The following is a 13,709-nucleotide window of genomic DNA, read 5'->3' as shown; positions in this document are numbered from 1 at the left end:
CGTGAGGAAAACATGGATTCCATCTAGAGACTTCAGAAATCGTGAATCATGCTTTCCTAAGTGATAAACTTCAGAAATACCAGAACAGTGGATGGGGATGATGACTGCCCTTCCCAGGGAGTCACACGGGAGCATGGATTGCTGGTAGGGCAGGGGAGAGACCTGACCCGCTGGCTATTGGAGATTAAGCAAATTAGCAGGACCTGCAGAAGGCCATAAAGTGGTGGGAGTGACAGAAGATAACTGATAGGCTGCCCTGCAAGGTGTTGCTCAGTGGAAAGTTCCCACAGGTCACCACATCACTCATGGTGCTGGAGAGTTGGCTGTGGTGCAGCAGGCACGGTGTGGGAGACCTGGACATGCAGACAGACACCAACCAGGCAGGACTGGAGTCCTGAGAGTCAGGATTTGAGTTGCTCCACTCTCTCCTCAGCAGGCTTTTACATTGAGAGCAGTATTGGCCAGTGCCTTCTGGTGTGCTAAACCTGAATTCTCACCCACTCTGTAACAGGGGCTCCACCTCCAGGATGGATCAGGGCCTGGAGTTTGGCTGGTGGCTCAAAGGAAAACTTCCTTCATTCATCATGAAATAGCATTTTTTGCTATTATTTGCTATTTGCTCTGTCTCCTACCTGTGTGTTGTTTGGGTTTTCACAGGATTGTTCCAGCATTTAGAACATGTTGGGCTATAAATAAGATAAACTTGGCTGGAATTTATTCCAGCGAAGCACGGGCAAAACCAATAAAGTTGTATGAGTATCTTTACGTTTTGAGAATATGCAACATTTTAAAAGGAAATACAGAAAATATCAATGTGAGTTGCCTGCTCTGGTTTTAAAGAAAATAATTGTAGTAGCTTGGACTAATTTGATAGGTCTCAGTTCAGGAAAAGAAAACCACAAGGAAATATTAATGGAACATAGGCACATAGCTGAAGTTAAGCAGGTGCTTAAATGCTTGGGTGTACAGAAATGCAGTGATTTAATTAGGATCTTGTTACATTTGACAGGCATATCTGATTTGCAGGCTAGAGAGAGAGCAACAGAAAAGCTAATTCTGGGTAAATATGTCTGGATCCCAGTCTGTGGCAGGAGGAGAGGCAAGCTGCACTTCAGTAAGGAGCTTGTATCTCTTGTATGAGAGCAGTTTGTAAGATGAGCATTCCATATTCCAGGCCTGCAAAAGTCCCTGGGATTATTAAGCCAAGTGACTATTCAAAAAGAAAAAAGAAAAAAAAAAAAGAAAAAAAAAAAAAAAAAGTCAAGCAAGAGAAGTCCAAAAGAGAAGTGCAAGGTTTTCATTTGTTTTCTTTGATGTTCATCTGCTAAGTCAAGTGCTGGCCTTCACTTTCTCCACCCATTAACAGTGAAATAAGGAATATGTGCTCTGCTGCAGGTTTATTTGATTGGGTTTTTTCCAGTAAGGGGTGACTCATGGTTTTTTTCTTCAGAGTACATAATATAGTGTATCAGGTTTAGTAGCTGCATTAGTACAATGAGCTGAAATCATTAAATTGATTCCACATGTGATAAATACCAGATTAAAACAGTCAGCAACCCCTCTATATCCCTTCCTATCTTTAATGTTGATAACATCATAGTAGTAAAGCTATCGAAAATAAAAAGATAATGAAATAATAATTCCATGGAAGCTATTTGGGTATCTGCACTGTGAGTTTGGCAGGACTTCAATAATTATCCATGGCATTTTTAGGACAGGTGAAGGAAGTGAACTGTGAAATGAAAAATAAAAAGTCCCAAAAATTTCTTTTCCTGTGCCTATTCATCAAGGGTATGGTGGCCATCAAAAAGAAATCAAGAGTTCTCTTGTTCTGTCCTGGATCAGAAATGCCAGTTGTAGTTATTTTAGTACCAGCTATGATTGACTTCAAACACTTTTCTGATTATAGAATTTACCACAGGAAAATAGAACAGTATAATAACCACTCTGATTAATTTAAAATTTCAACAGTCCTCCCAAACTTGGGGGGCACCTCTTGCTTACAGGGTGAGAGCTGAGAGTTTAGAATCATCCAAATGCTTCAGTGATATTTTCCTCAAAGCAATGTCTGAATGTATGCTTAATTGTCACTTTTTTGGTTGTCTCAGATTTTAAAAAATGCTCCTGTCTTTAAGGGCATTAAGACATTGCTACCAGTATTTTGAAAGGTTTTTCAATGTCTTTTTTGACTGGTGAACTGAAAAAAAATGCGAACTGTTATTTTGTTCATCTTGTTTTTAAACTGAACTGCATTATCAACTTAGTGTGTGCTCTGAAGGTATTGTTAAAAGTGCTTTGAAAACTTGTAAATCCCTGTAATTTATGTTCCTGTAGTCTCAACTGCTTCTTTCTGTCCTTCTGGTTTTAATTTGAATGCAGTCTTGTCTGGGTGTGTACCTGTAAAATTGTGTTTTTCCAAGTACAATTTACAGTCGTGACCCTCGGTTTTACAGTGTTCCAACCTTATAGGAGCTTCCTCCTATGCTGAAAAGCCAACTTTGGGTCAAACAGCTCTTTCATATTGTAATTGTCTAATCAAGGTTACTTGGAACAGATCCGATTTGGGCAATTTTTAGTTTATGGCAAAGATTTTATAAGAATATCAAGTGAAATGGAAAGGTTCCTTTGTAGGAGACCAGTCATAGCATTGCCTTATTTCTTCAGATGTATACAGTTGTAAACTTAGCCTTCTTCATGACAACAGTCCCATTTATCTAAACAATTCTCCTTTTAGAGCCAATGGCACTGATAGAAACCGAGATAAGGAGCACAGATGGGAGGATCTCTCTGAGTCTCTCCTTACAGAAACTCCTGGCTGGGCAGCTCACAATCCCCTTTTCTTTTTGGTGCCTGAGAATGCGTGGCAGACATCTCCCCTGAAACACAGCCCCCTCGAATTGCCAGCTCCAGGAAGGGATGGTCGAGCTTCGGGAGGGTTTTTAAAATCCTGGTGATTTCTTCCTGGATTTTTTTTCCCCCATGCTGCGTTTAAATGGCAGGCGTCGGTGTTTTGTCTTTCATGGCTCTAACTTAGAATAGTCCCTGAGCTATAATTCTTTGTCTTTTGAATTAAGGTATTAAATGATCTATTTTACTGTAATCTGTAATTAATCCCTTGCTTATTCACTGTCTTTTTGGGTGATACGGAAAAAAGAACTTTCAGAGTTTTATATTTTTTATATTACTCCACAATAAAAATAGTACTTGCACACTGAAACAGAAGTTTTTTGAACTAAATGTTATAGGCTTTATTTTTAGTACTTACTCCTCATCCATGCTCATTTTTTTAGCATGACTTCAGCACCCTTGGTGGTTAAGAGGAAGAGAGGAACAGATAGATCACGTGGTTTAATTTTGTTCTGTTTGTATTTTCAGATTATTGTACAGTCTGGCCGTCACCCCACGGTGCTGCAAAAACTCTGCCAGTTGCCGTTCCAGTATTTCAGTGATCCTCGTTTGATCAAAGTGCTCTTCCCTTCGCTCATAGCTGCGTGTTACAATAACCCTCAGAACAAGATCATCCTGGAGCAGGAGATGAGCTGTGTTTTACTGGCCACCTTCATCCAGGTACAGCTGCAGAGCTGTGCTCGCCTTGCTCTCGGGGTGGGGATCTTCCACAGAACAAGCAAACAGCACTGAAGTGCTTCCAGACTCTCTGCAGCTCTGCTCAAACCACAGATTATGCCTGTACTTGAGGCATCTTATCACACCGAAGGGTTACTGGGTAGTTCAGGTTCTCACTGGCCCTGCAGAATCCAGTTTGCATTAAAGTTACTGGGTGTACTGGGAAGATTTGATGTAGATCTTAAAATATTTATTTTCTAAAAAATTCCTGCCCACATAGCATATCTGAATTAGTATATTAATGTGTTTACATATAAATGTACTGTTGTATACTGTGTACCATAGATTTACAGGGAGCTGGGTAAGTGTATGTATTTTATGCAGAAAATACACAAAACATATGTTACCAGTCTAATCTTGCAATCTTTATTTTTGACAGTAAGCCACCGAGGTCATTACAAATACTGTTTTGAATAAAGATTTGCATTATTTTTCTTCCCTTTGTCTAAATATATATGCTGCTTTATCTATCCGATTTTTTGCCTGCCTCATGGTTTTCAAGCATTTTATTGACTGTTTCCAGTGAATAAATGCAGTTTTCATAAACAGTGTACTGTTAAAAATAATACACTTTTAGGAGTCTGTAACCCTGTATCAGTCACCTGAAAGTTACCATTGTTGAAAAAGAAATGTTAATCTAAGTCCTTTCTCTAGTGCTTTACAGCTAGTCCAAGAATAGGCTACATGCATTTCAGAAAGAAAGTACAAGAACTAAATATTTACTAAAAGTCTTTGCATAACATCAAACTTGTGAGTGCAGCTACTTTTTATCCTTTTAATACTAAAATAATTGCAGAGCAGTTTTTTTTAAAAGAAGTTTGGAACTCAGTATTAAAAACATTTGCCATATAGTAATGAACTTCTGGTTAAATACACAGCTATAATTCATCTTCTTTGACTTTCTTGTAGTGAAACTGAAAAATGTAATTTATTCATTATTAGTAAGTGCTGCAAGTTTAGTTTGGGTTTTTTTCAGCTAAAAAGCAGGAGAGTGGAGGAGAATGTTCCCTATATGAATAATTAAAGTTGTTTACCTTGATTTCTGTTCTATAGGAGATGGAATGGCACTAAAATCCCCAGTAGCTATGGTGAAGCATATTTATAATGGTCAATGTTACTAATTTGATTTCCAGTTAGTTATGGCCCGTATGGCAAGTTTGTGTGCTGTGCCTGCAGGCTTTTAAAGAAAGGTGTTGTGATAGATACAGAAGAGCTGTGTGTGCTGTGAAGTGTCCTGTCACTGCTGACTTCAGTGCTCCTTCAGTATTTTGCCCATGCCATAGTCTAATCCGGAATGGTGCACACGCGGAGCGCGGTGCTGGCAGGATCCGAGGAATGCTGAGGTCCCGCGCACACAGAAGGGACTTGCGCTCTACTTCTATTTCAGCTCGCTGCTGTTTGTCAAGCAAATCTCTCATTTGCTTCAGTAGAAGGTTTGGGAAAGACTGTAAAATGTTGCCCTGTGACTAGAAAATGAGATTCTTCCCTTGCCAGGGAATGCTAAAAGAAGTCCCGTTTACGTAAAAGCTTAGTGGTATCTACGAATATAACACTTAAATACAGTGTGTTAAATGCGCAGCCAAAATCAAGGGAAGAGCATTTCTGCCTTTTCCAGCAGTCTCCCTACCGATAGATTTATTTCCATCAGCTGAAGTTTGCATCAGCCTGTTTATTTTTTGTTACTTCTGTTTGGAGATGTGCGGGAATAAGTAGAAACATTCAGGAGTATCCACGATTTGCTGTGTCGCATCTTATCTCGGGTAATCCCTTGTTCAGTGTTCTGCTGGGTGGAGACTCCAGCAAAGGACAGGATCTGTAGCGGGGAGCTGGCTGGTTCTGGCGAGGTCGGTGTCCGCGCTGGCTCCGAGGATGCTGCGTCCCAACGCCTGACAGCAGCAGTGCTCCGCACTGGGGGCACAGCTGGGGCACAGCTGGGACACAGCTGGCTGCCAGGGCCAGCAGCGCTGGGCAGCAACTCCACCTCCTCCCAGGAGATCAGCGCCTCAGGCTCCCAGGTGGCTGGGAAGCACAGCCATTGAAACTGGGATCAGTCATGAATTTTCTAAGAGTGCATTTGGAGTTGGGAGCAAAAATCTGAAACACCACTTGTTTTACGGAAACGTGGCTATGGTAAATAAAAATCACAATAATAAGAAGACATTAACTAAAAATATATCTTTTGAAAACAGATATAAATAAATGCATAAAAATCCACTGTAAATTTCAGAATATAAGTGCCATCAGTGTTGTGTTATGATATGTAGCAAACAAGCCAGAGTTCGTTAATTTACAGATTACATGAAGTATTCATATTTTTGAATATGGTCTGTGAAGACTTTAAAATGTTGTTTTAATTCCTCAGATGTAAGATCTGAAAACCTGATGTATTTTTCTTGTCTGTTTTCCCCTATAGGATTTTGCACAGAGCTCAGGCCAAGTGGAAAATCAGTTATCTCAGCAGAGGGGTATGTTCCCTGCAGTGTAACAGAGTAACAACTGGGTAACAAAATGTGTAGATCCTGTGATTTAAGTTCTTTGAATTGGCATGGCTGAAAAGGAAGACAGTAAATTTACAGTTTGGGGGTGGGCTCCCTGGCTTACATCCTGACCTACACCTACGTGTCTTCCAGTCTGCTGCTCGTCTATCAGGGATTCAGACTGTTAATCTTTATTCAATGCTATGTGGTATCGTGTCTTAAAATGTGATACTGTACCTGCACATATTTAATTAGCTGACACAAAGGCTGCCTTCAAAAGTTTTAGGTTGCAGAAGCTACGCAGCTATGCCAATGCACTCAGGGAGACAAAAATCTCTAAAATGCTGTCCTGTAATTGTCCTTTAAAGTTTGTCAGTTTGCAGAAGAGTTGTGATTTTTCCCCCCTCAGTTATTATAAATATTATTTTAAATGCAGTCAACCTTTTTAGGCTAAACATTAGAAAGATTCTCAGCTGAGATGGCTGTTACTTGCTAAACACATCTGAAATTCAAGTGTTGATGGGCATCTGGTCTTGAGAATTGTGCATAAAATGCGACACTCAGACAGTCATTTCTCCCTCATAAGTAGAAATCCACCACCATTTCCTCAGCATCTGCTAGGAGGTGAGTGGTTCTAGGTCAGAAGCACCGAGTTTTTGTTTAAAAATGAATTACAAAATGAGGGTAACTTTATGGACATTTTTACTGTCAACATCAGACATCTCAGTTTGAAGCAGACTTGTGCAGTGTCTGCAGCACCAACTTTCCAGGATTGTATTTCCATGAGATTCTTCCCAAGAAACATCTGAAATCCAAGTGGAAAACTTGCTTTTTATTTCCACTATTCAGACTGGAGGAACTCTTAAACAAAAATGTGCTAACATGTGAGTGTGATTTCTAAACATTCCCCAGTTGCAAAAAAGTTAATAATAGTGTAGGCAGGATTATTTTTATCTCTTACATCACTTGAATGTGAAGAACGGTATCCCCCAAAAAACGGGAATAATAACACCGACGGGAATAAAACCTGGAGGCACAAACTTCATCCTTGGGAGCTGCATAGAGGGTCAGACCCTCAAACCTGGCACAGTGCAGTCCTGTCCGTGTCACTGCACACTCTCAGGAGCGAGAGCTGCATTTGTGCTCGTGCTCCGAGCTCCGGGTAGTCGGGAGCACAACTCTTCTGCAGCCCTTTGTGGTAAAAGAAAGAAACTGCTCAGCAGAAAATGCCGCTGAGGCTGCCCAGAGTATAATGGGGCTGAGCTGGTCCAGCAGCGTGTGCAAGAACAAAAGTGTGAAAAGACGTAAAATGTTCCTCTGCACAGGGCAGAGAGCCTGATCAGCTAACAAATGGAAGCCTTTGCTCATCAGAGCCTCTGCCCCCATTCTTAAAGCCAAGCGTAGATGCCGGGAGCTCCATAGAAGTGTCACCATGGTCTGAGGAGATTTGGATAGAGGGAGGGGAGTAAATTACTTAAAGTATCTCAAATTGGCTGCACATTCGTTATTCTTGTTTTACTGCCATCTTATCTTAAGAGGGAATAACTTGGTAATTTTATGTTCTGTCTTCAACAGAAAAATTTTTCAGTTCTCAAGATTATCTTGAGCTCTCCAACAGATTCCCCCGGCAGTCCTGGGAAGAAGCTCGACAGTTCTTCTTGAAAAAATAAGAATTGTGTTTAGCTTTTAAATCCCTAACATCGTCACACTGACCAGTTCCTGCTGACTACCTTCTTTTAAAACGCTGTTCCAAAATGTTTTTGATACTCTAAATACTTATCCTATAGATATATAATTTGCACTATTTATATAAGTACTGTAGATACTTCCAAGTTCTGTTTTGTAATTTTGATAATTTGAGTTTATTTCGTTCTTGTATCCAATGTCATGATTTTGTTGTTTTCTGCCCTGTGGTGGGACTTGCACTGCAGAACTGCTGAAATAAGGTTGCAAATAGAGAAAATATGTTCTATATATCTTGTAATAAAATAACTTATTCTGTCTTGTGTGATTCCTGTGTTAAAATCATCAGTATGTTTGAATTACCATAAGCAACACGGTTCAAAAAGAGAGGAAAAAAACCACTCATAAGATGTCTTTCTCGGTAATCAAGAGTCACTCAGAACCAAATCAGAGTAATTCGTCAGATTTGGCCCTGGGGAAAGTTTGCTTATAATTTTTCGGGTGATGGAGGATACGTCACCCAAGGCAGAGGTTTTAGACCTCCTGCATTTTTACCGTCCCGGTTGACTCGAGCGGGGCTGGCTGAAGCTCGGCCGGAGCCGCTTCCGCGCGCGGCGGCGCTGAGGGGGCGCGCGGCGCCCCGGCCCTGCGCTGCGGCGGGGCCGCGCCGATCGCGGCCCGCGGGCACCGGGAGCACGACCCGGGCAGGACGGGGACCGCGAGCGGTGCCGGAGTAGGGACCGGCAGTGATCGCGACCGGCAGCAGAACAGTCCCTTCCTGGCGGCCCCGGGCCGCGGCCCCGGTGCCGCCCATGGCGGCCCGGCCCGGCCCGGCCCGGCCCAGCCCGCGGCGGGCCTGAGGCGAGCCCCGCGCTTCGCTGCAGCCCGGCCCCGGGAGAACGCGGAGCTCCAGCCCGACCCGGACGGAGCCAGGTAACGGCGGGGGCCCCGCGGCGGGGCTGGGAGGGCGGCAGGATCCCCATCCCCACCTGTCCCCAGCCGGGAGATTGCCCGTCCCGGCGGTGCAGAGCAGCCCCGGGCTGAGGCGGCCCCGCAGCCCGGGCCGCTCCGTGCGCCCCGACGGCAGCTCGCCCTGGGAGCCCCGTCCCCGCACACCCGCTCCGCAGTCTGTCGGGGTGATGGAGCCGCTGCGGCGCCGCGCTGCCCAGCCTCTGCAGCCCGGAGGGCTCCGGCAGGACCCGGCTCTCTCCCCGCGCTGCCCGGCGATGGGGTCAGGGGGCGGCTCGCCGTGGCTTGCGCGGCTCACAGGCCGGGCCTGCGATCCCGCGGGGAGCTGGTCCTGCGCGGGTAAGGGGGAGGGCGCGGGAGCTGGAGCGGCGCTGCCGCGCTCCCAGGTGATGCCAGAGGCAGATAAGGGGTCTCCGCCTGGGTCTGGACGGGGGGATGGATACAGGAAGGTAGGGCTCGCCTCGCCGCCCCGGGGGAGCCCCCGCCGCCCAGCCCCGCCACCCCCAGGAAGGAGGCGAGGTGGCCCCGCACCGCGGCAGGTGCGGGCACGGCCGGGCGAGCCTGGGGGCTACTCCGAAAGGGAAACCTGCTCTCCGCCTCCCCGGCTATAAATAAGTGGCCCCTGTTCTGAAAGCCGATTAGCGCGGTGCGGTGAGGCCGTGCGGGAGAAGCCAGGGCTGTGCCCCTCCTGACCCGCTCTGTTCCGATCCCTATGGCCGCGCCGCTCCGCGCCTGGGGTGCCCCTTCGCCGCCCTTCCACGACTTTTTTTAGTTCCTTTTTGTTTTTTTCGTTTAAATCCATTTTTGTTTTCTTTTTTTTTTTTTTTTTATTAAGTCCAAAATATTTAATCCCACTATTCAACCGCTGACTCTGACAATAAATAACAATAACTTACTTTTGATCGTTAAAGGCGCAAACAATCCGTCCTTCGTCCATTGATAACTTAACATTATTAGTACTGGTTTTCCCGTTAAAAAGTCTCGTTTCCGTGTCCCGCTTTTCCAGCGATCGTGCGGGGCCGGGCATCGTGGCCCGGGAGAGGCATCGGTGTGAGATGAGGCTGGACGACGCGGCTCTGCGGAGGAAGGTCCAGGCCAGCTCCGCGGCCGCATGCCGGAGGAGTCTCTCCCCATTTTGTAGATTTTTTTAATCATTTATTTTTCCTTTTCAAAAAGGAAAGAAAAACCGTCCCCAGCGCAAGCGGTCGGCGAGGCAGCCTGTCACCGTGCCGGGCTTCGGCAGGGAAATCCGAGTTTCTTTGGGGAAAAGAAACATCGAAATCCTCAGGGGAAAAAAAAAAAAAAAAAAAAAACAAAAAAAAAACCAAAAAAAAACCACGAAAAAACCAGGGCGGGGGCTCTCTCTCCGGTCTGGTGAAGGCAGCGAGGATCCCGGTGCTTTTTTGGCCGACAGTAATATAATTTTTGTTTGTTTTTAAATAAGAATAATTAAAAAACAAAGGCGTTTGTCCGGCGCTCTGGGAGCGGCCCGGGGCCGGGTGTCTCATGCAGGGAGCGCAGGCATGCGGAGGTCCCGCGGCGGGGCGGACGGGCCGCTTCACGTCTCGGCCGGGCTGGGTACCATGCTGTTGGGGGTGTCGGGGAGCTGGGAGGACAGCGAGGTCACGTCGCTGCCGGAGGAGGTGCCCAAGGAGCCGGACTCGGAGAAGGAGACCTGGGGAGCAGCGGCTGTGAGGGCCTGGCGCGGTCGCCCCCTGCCCCGTCCCCCTCCCTCAGCACCCGGGCCCAGCGGGCCGGCATCTGCCCGTCCCGGACGACCCGGCGCGGCTCACCAGCTGCTGGAAGGCGGCGGGCTGCTCCAGGTCGCTCTGCAGGGCGAACTCGCTGAGCGCCTTCCAGGGCGGCTGGTACGTCTGGACCTCCACGGCGCTGCCCTGCACGGCGCTCTCGTGACGGATGGGGCTGCCGGCCACCAGCGGCGTGCCGGTGAGGCCCTGCAGGCTCTGCGGGCACACGGGGATTCAGTGCGACTGCCGCCCGAGCCCGCGGGCCCGAGCCCCCCACCCACATTTCCCTCCCCGCCGGGGAGGGCGGGCGCTCACCGTCTTGTCGCTGTGCTGCTGCTGCTGGAGCTGCTTCATGAGAATGGACTTTTTCTTGTCCTTGCAGCGCTTGTTCTGGAACCAGACGCGGATGACGCGGGGACTGAGCCCCGTCATTTCCACAAGCTGCTCCTTCATCAGGGCGTCGGGGCGCGGGTTGGCGGCGTAGCAGGTCCGCAGCGTGTGCAGCTGCTTCTCGTTCAGCACCGTCCGCACGCGGGTGGTCTTCTCCACCGCCTTGTGCGCCGGCGGCCGCGGGGCGGGCGGCCTCCCGGGCACCGGCTCTGCGACGGGCGGGGAGGGCACGCACCGTCAGCGCCGCCGCCCGCTCGCCCGCCGCAGCCCTCCCGACACCCTCCCCGCCCCGCCGCCCGCCCCGCCGCGGAGCCGGTACCTGCGAGGTGCGTGGCGGTGGCCGGCGGCAGCGCGGGGCTGCGCGGTCCGCGGGCGGCGGCGCCGTCGGGGGGCGAGCCGTGGTCGGCGCGGCAGAGCAGGTCGCGCTCCCGCAGACAGAACTGGTCGCCGGGCAGGAGCTGGCGGCCGCAGGCGGCGCAGCGGAAGCACTCCAGGTGGTAGACGTGGTCGCGGGCGCGCATCACCAGGTCGCTGCTGCTGAACGCCGCCCGGCACTGGGCGCACTTGATGCCGAAGAGCCTGCGGGAACGCGACGCGCCGTCAGGACCCGCGGCCGCGCCGTCGGGGAGGCTCCAGGCGGTGCCGCGGGGCCGGGCAGCGGCCGAGAGTCGGGTTTTCGTTGGGGGAAATTAGGGGAGCTTAAGGTGCTTTTGTGCTTTTTCGGGCCTGGGTAATTTTTTTTTCTAACGAGCGTCGGCGCATTCGGGGTCACCTGCTGTAATCTCGTTTGCAGTAGGCCTTGCCGTCGCGCAGGAAGCATGTGCAGGTCTCATCCAGGGGCTGCCCGCACTCGGCGCACTTGAGGCAGGCGACGTGCCACTCCAGGTCCGGAGACACTCGCAGCAGGAAGGGGTCCTGGATACGGCCCCCGCAGCCTGCGCACAGGGCCAGCCCCGGCCGCCCTGCCGGGAGCGAGCGGGATACAGTCAGAGCCAGCAGTGTGCCAGAGCAGAGGCCAGAAATTAGGGAAAAGCACTTTTTCTTTTTTACACTTCATCCTTTTTCCTTATTCTGATTCGTTTAGTTTTTTTTTTTCCAAAACAGGAAGAATGAGGAATAAAGACAGACACGCAGAGAGAAAGGATAGAAACATGAAAGGAGACAAATGAATACGGCCAGGAAAAAAAAGGAAAAAAATACGGAAGCTTGATCAAGGCAAATAAATGCAGAAAGACAGAGATGTAAAAGTAGTCTTTTTGGAAAAGGAAAATAAAAGCAGAGGCTCAAAACCAATAAAACAATGGCTGAGGGAAACTTGAAAGAATTAAGGAAATAAACAAAGAAAAAAAAGGAAGGAAAGAAAGAAGGAAAAAGAAATTAAGACATAATGACGGAAAGAGATACAAAAGCATCGAAAACCCAGATACAGTGAAAATGGGAATGTGGACAAATGAAAAGAATAAGAGACACGGAATCAAAGAGACAGAAAGAGAGATAAAACTAATCAAGAGCAGAAAGAAAAGAAAATTTAAAGAAAACGGAAAGAGAAATTAAAAAGAAAAAGACAAACTTAAACACGAAAGAGATAAAGAAAGAGAAAAGGTAATACGGGCAAAGAAAGAAAGAAATAAAGAAAGAGCAGAGGGCAGCAGAGAAAGAAATAGAACCAGCCGAAAGAAATGAGCTCAGCGGCGCGGACAGCAGAAAGGACAGCGGGGCCGGGAAGCGCCGGGCACGAACGGGAATAGCAGCACCGGAGTTGCCACGGGCCGAGCCCGCGGCCGCCCACGCCCGCCGTGGGGCCGCAGCCCTTCCCGGCGCTGTCAGCGCGCCCGCGGTCCGCCAGTCCACCCGACGGCAGCGGCGGCGCGGAGCTCGACCCGCAGGGTCCCGCGCACGCCCGCCCGCCCTGGCCCCGCGTTTCGCTGCGCTGCGCGCACTTACTCTTGGAGGGCTCCCCCATGGCGCCCGGGAGCGGCCGCGGGAGGAGGATGTCCACCATGCGGGCGGCCCCCTGCGCACCGGCAGCGATGCGGGATGCGGAGCCGCCGCTCCACCACTACCCGCGCGGAGCGGGGCGGGGGCCGCGCCCGCCCCCCCGGGCCCGCCCCGCCGGGCCGCGCCGTGATGTCAGCGCGCAGAGGCGCTGACCTCACCGCGCGGCCCCCGGAGGCGATTGGCGGCCGCGGGGAGAGCCCGCGGATTGGCGGCGCCGAACAATGGGCGCGCGGCGGGCGCGGAGCGGGGCGCACGCCCCGCGGGATCCGGCCCGGAGCCGCACGACGCCGGCACTGACGGGGCGCGCGGCCCCGTGCCCCGCGGCACAAGCTCCTCTGCGCCCCGCGCCCCGCGCGGCCGCGGGACCCCCTGCCCCGCCCGCCGTGGTGCGCCTCGGCCCTGTGCGCGCAGGGAACGGCGGCATCGGCAGCCCGGGGAGAAGGAGATGGATTGCAGCTTTTTTTCCTCCTCTGTTTTCCCTGTTATTCTTCTTGACTTTTAGTTCGCCTAATTTTTTTTCTCCTTTTATTTCCCCCTTCCTTCTCTTTCTCGTCTCTTTTTCATTTGATTTCGTTGTTCTTTTCCCCGCGTTTCGGCGTGCCGCTGGCAGGTGCCCGCGGGCGGGCTCGGCGGGACAGTTCCGGCGCTGCGCAGAGGAGCATCTCCGCGGCGGACGGGAAGGAGCTGCGCGGCGGACGCCGGCTCGACGCTGCGCACCCGCGGAGCAGCTCCCTGCTGAGGCCCGTGTGCGGGAGAGCCACCCCAACGGACCCGAGCAGAACCGACCGCATCGTCGGGGCGGCCGTCCCGGGCAGCAGCC

The 13,709-nt window shown here is 50.0% G+C and overlaps 2 protein-coding genes across 7 annotated transcripts in view; one reads left to right on the top strand and one right to left on the bottom strand.

Moving 5' to 3' along the window:
- SCAPER (S-phase cyclin A associated protein in the ER) overlaps positions 1-8,112 on the top strand; it is a 138,016-nt gene extending 129,904 nt beyond the window's left edge. For all 6 annotated transcript variants that reach the window (XM_053954905.1, XM_053954906.1, XM_053954908.1 and 3 more), the window contains exons 30-32: positions 3,376-3,567; positions 6,038-6,089; positions 7,677-8,112. In XM_053954905.1, coding sequence (XP_053810880.1) covers positions 3,376-3,567; positions 6,038-6,089; positions 7,677-7,771 — 339 coding nt within the window. In that variant the 3' untranslated portion in view covers positions 7,772-8,112. The remainder of the gene's footprint in view (positions 1-3,375; positions 3,568-6,037; positions 6,090-7,676) is intronic.
- Positions 8,113-10,114: 2,002 nt separating this feature from the next.
- ISL2 (ISL LIM homeobox 2) lies at positions 10,115-12,893 on the bottom strand. The gene is made up of 6 exons (XM_053954235.1): positions 12,836-12,893; positions 11,664-11,853; positions 11,211-11,470; positions 10,817-11,100; positions 10,547-10,717; positions 10,115-10,428 (listed from the first exon to the last, which is right to left on the bottom strand). Exons 1-6 carry the CDS (start codon positions 12,891-12,893, stop codon positions 10,312-10,314), a joined length of 1,080 nt encoding a protein of 359 aa, XP_053810210.1. The 3' UTR covers positions 10,115-10,311.
- Between the last annotated feature and the right edge of the window lie 816 nt (positions 12,894-13,709).

The sequence above is a fragment of the Vidua chalybeata genome, chromosome 13, assembly GCF_026979565.1.
Source record: "Vidua chalybeata isolate OUT-0048 chromosome 13, bVidCha1 merged haplotype, whole genome shotgun sequence".
In the NCBI taxonomy this organism is placed as follows: Eukaryota; Metazoa; Chordata; class Aves; order Passeriformes; family Viduidae; genus Vidua; species Vidua chalybeata.
Note: the sequence above shows the minus strand (reverse complement) of the source record. Positions and strands in the feature narration are given on the sequence as shown.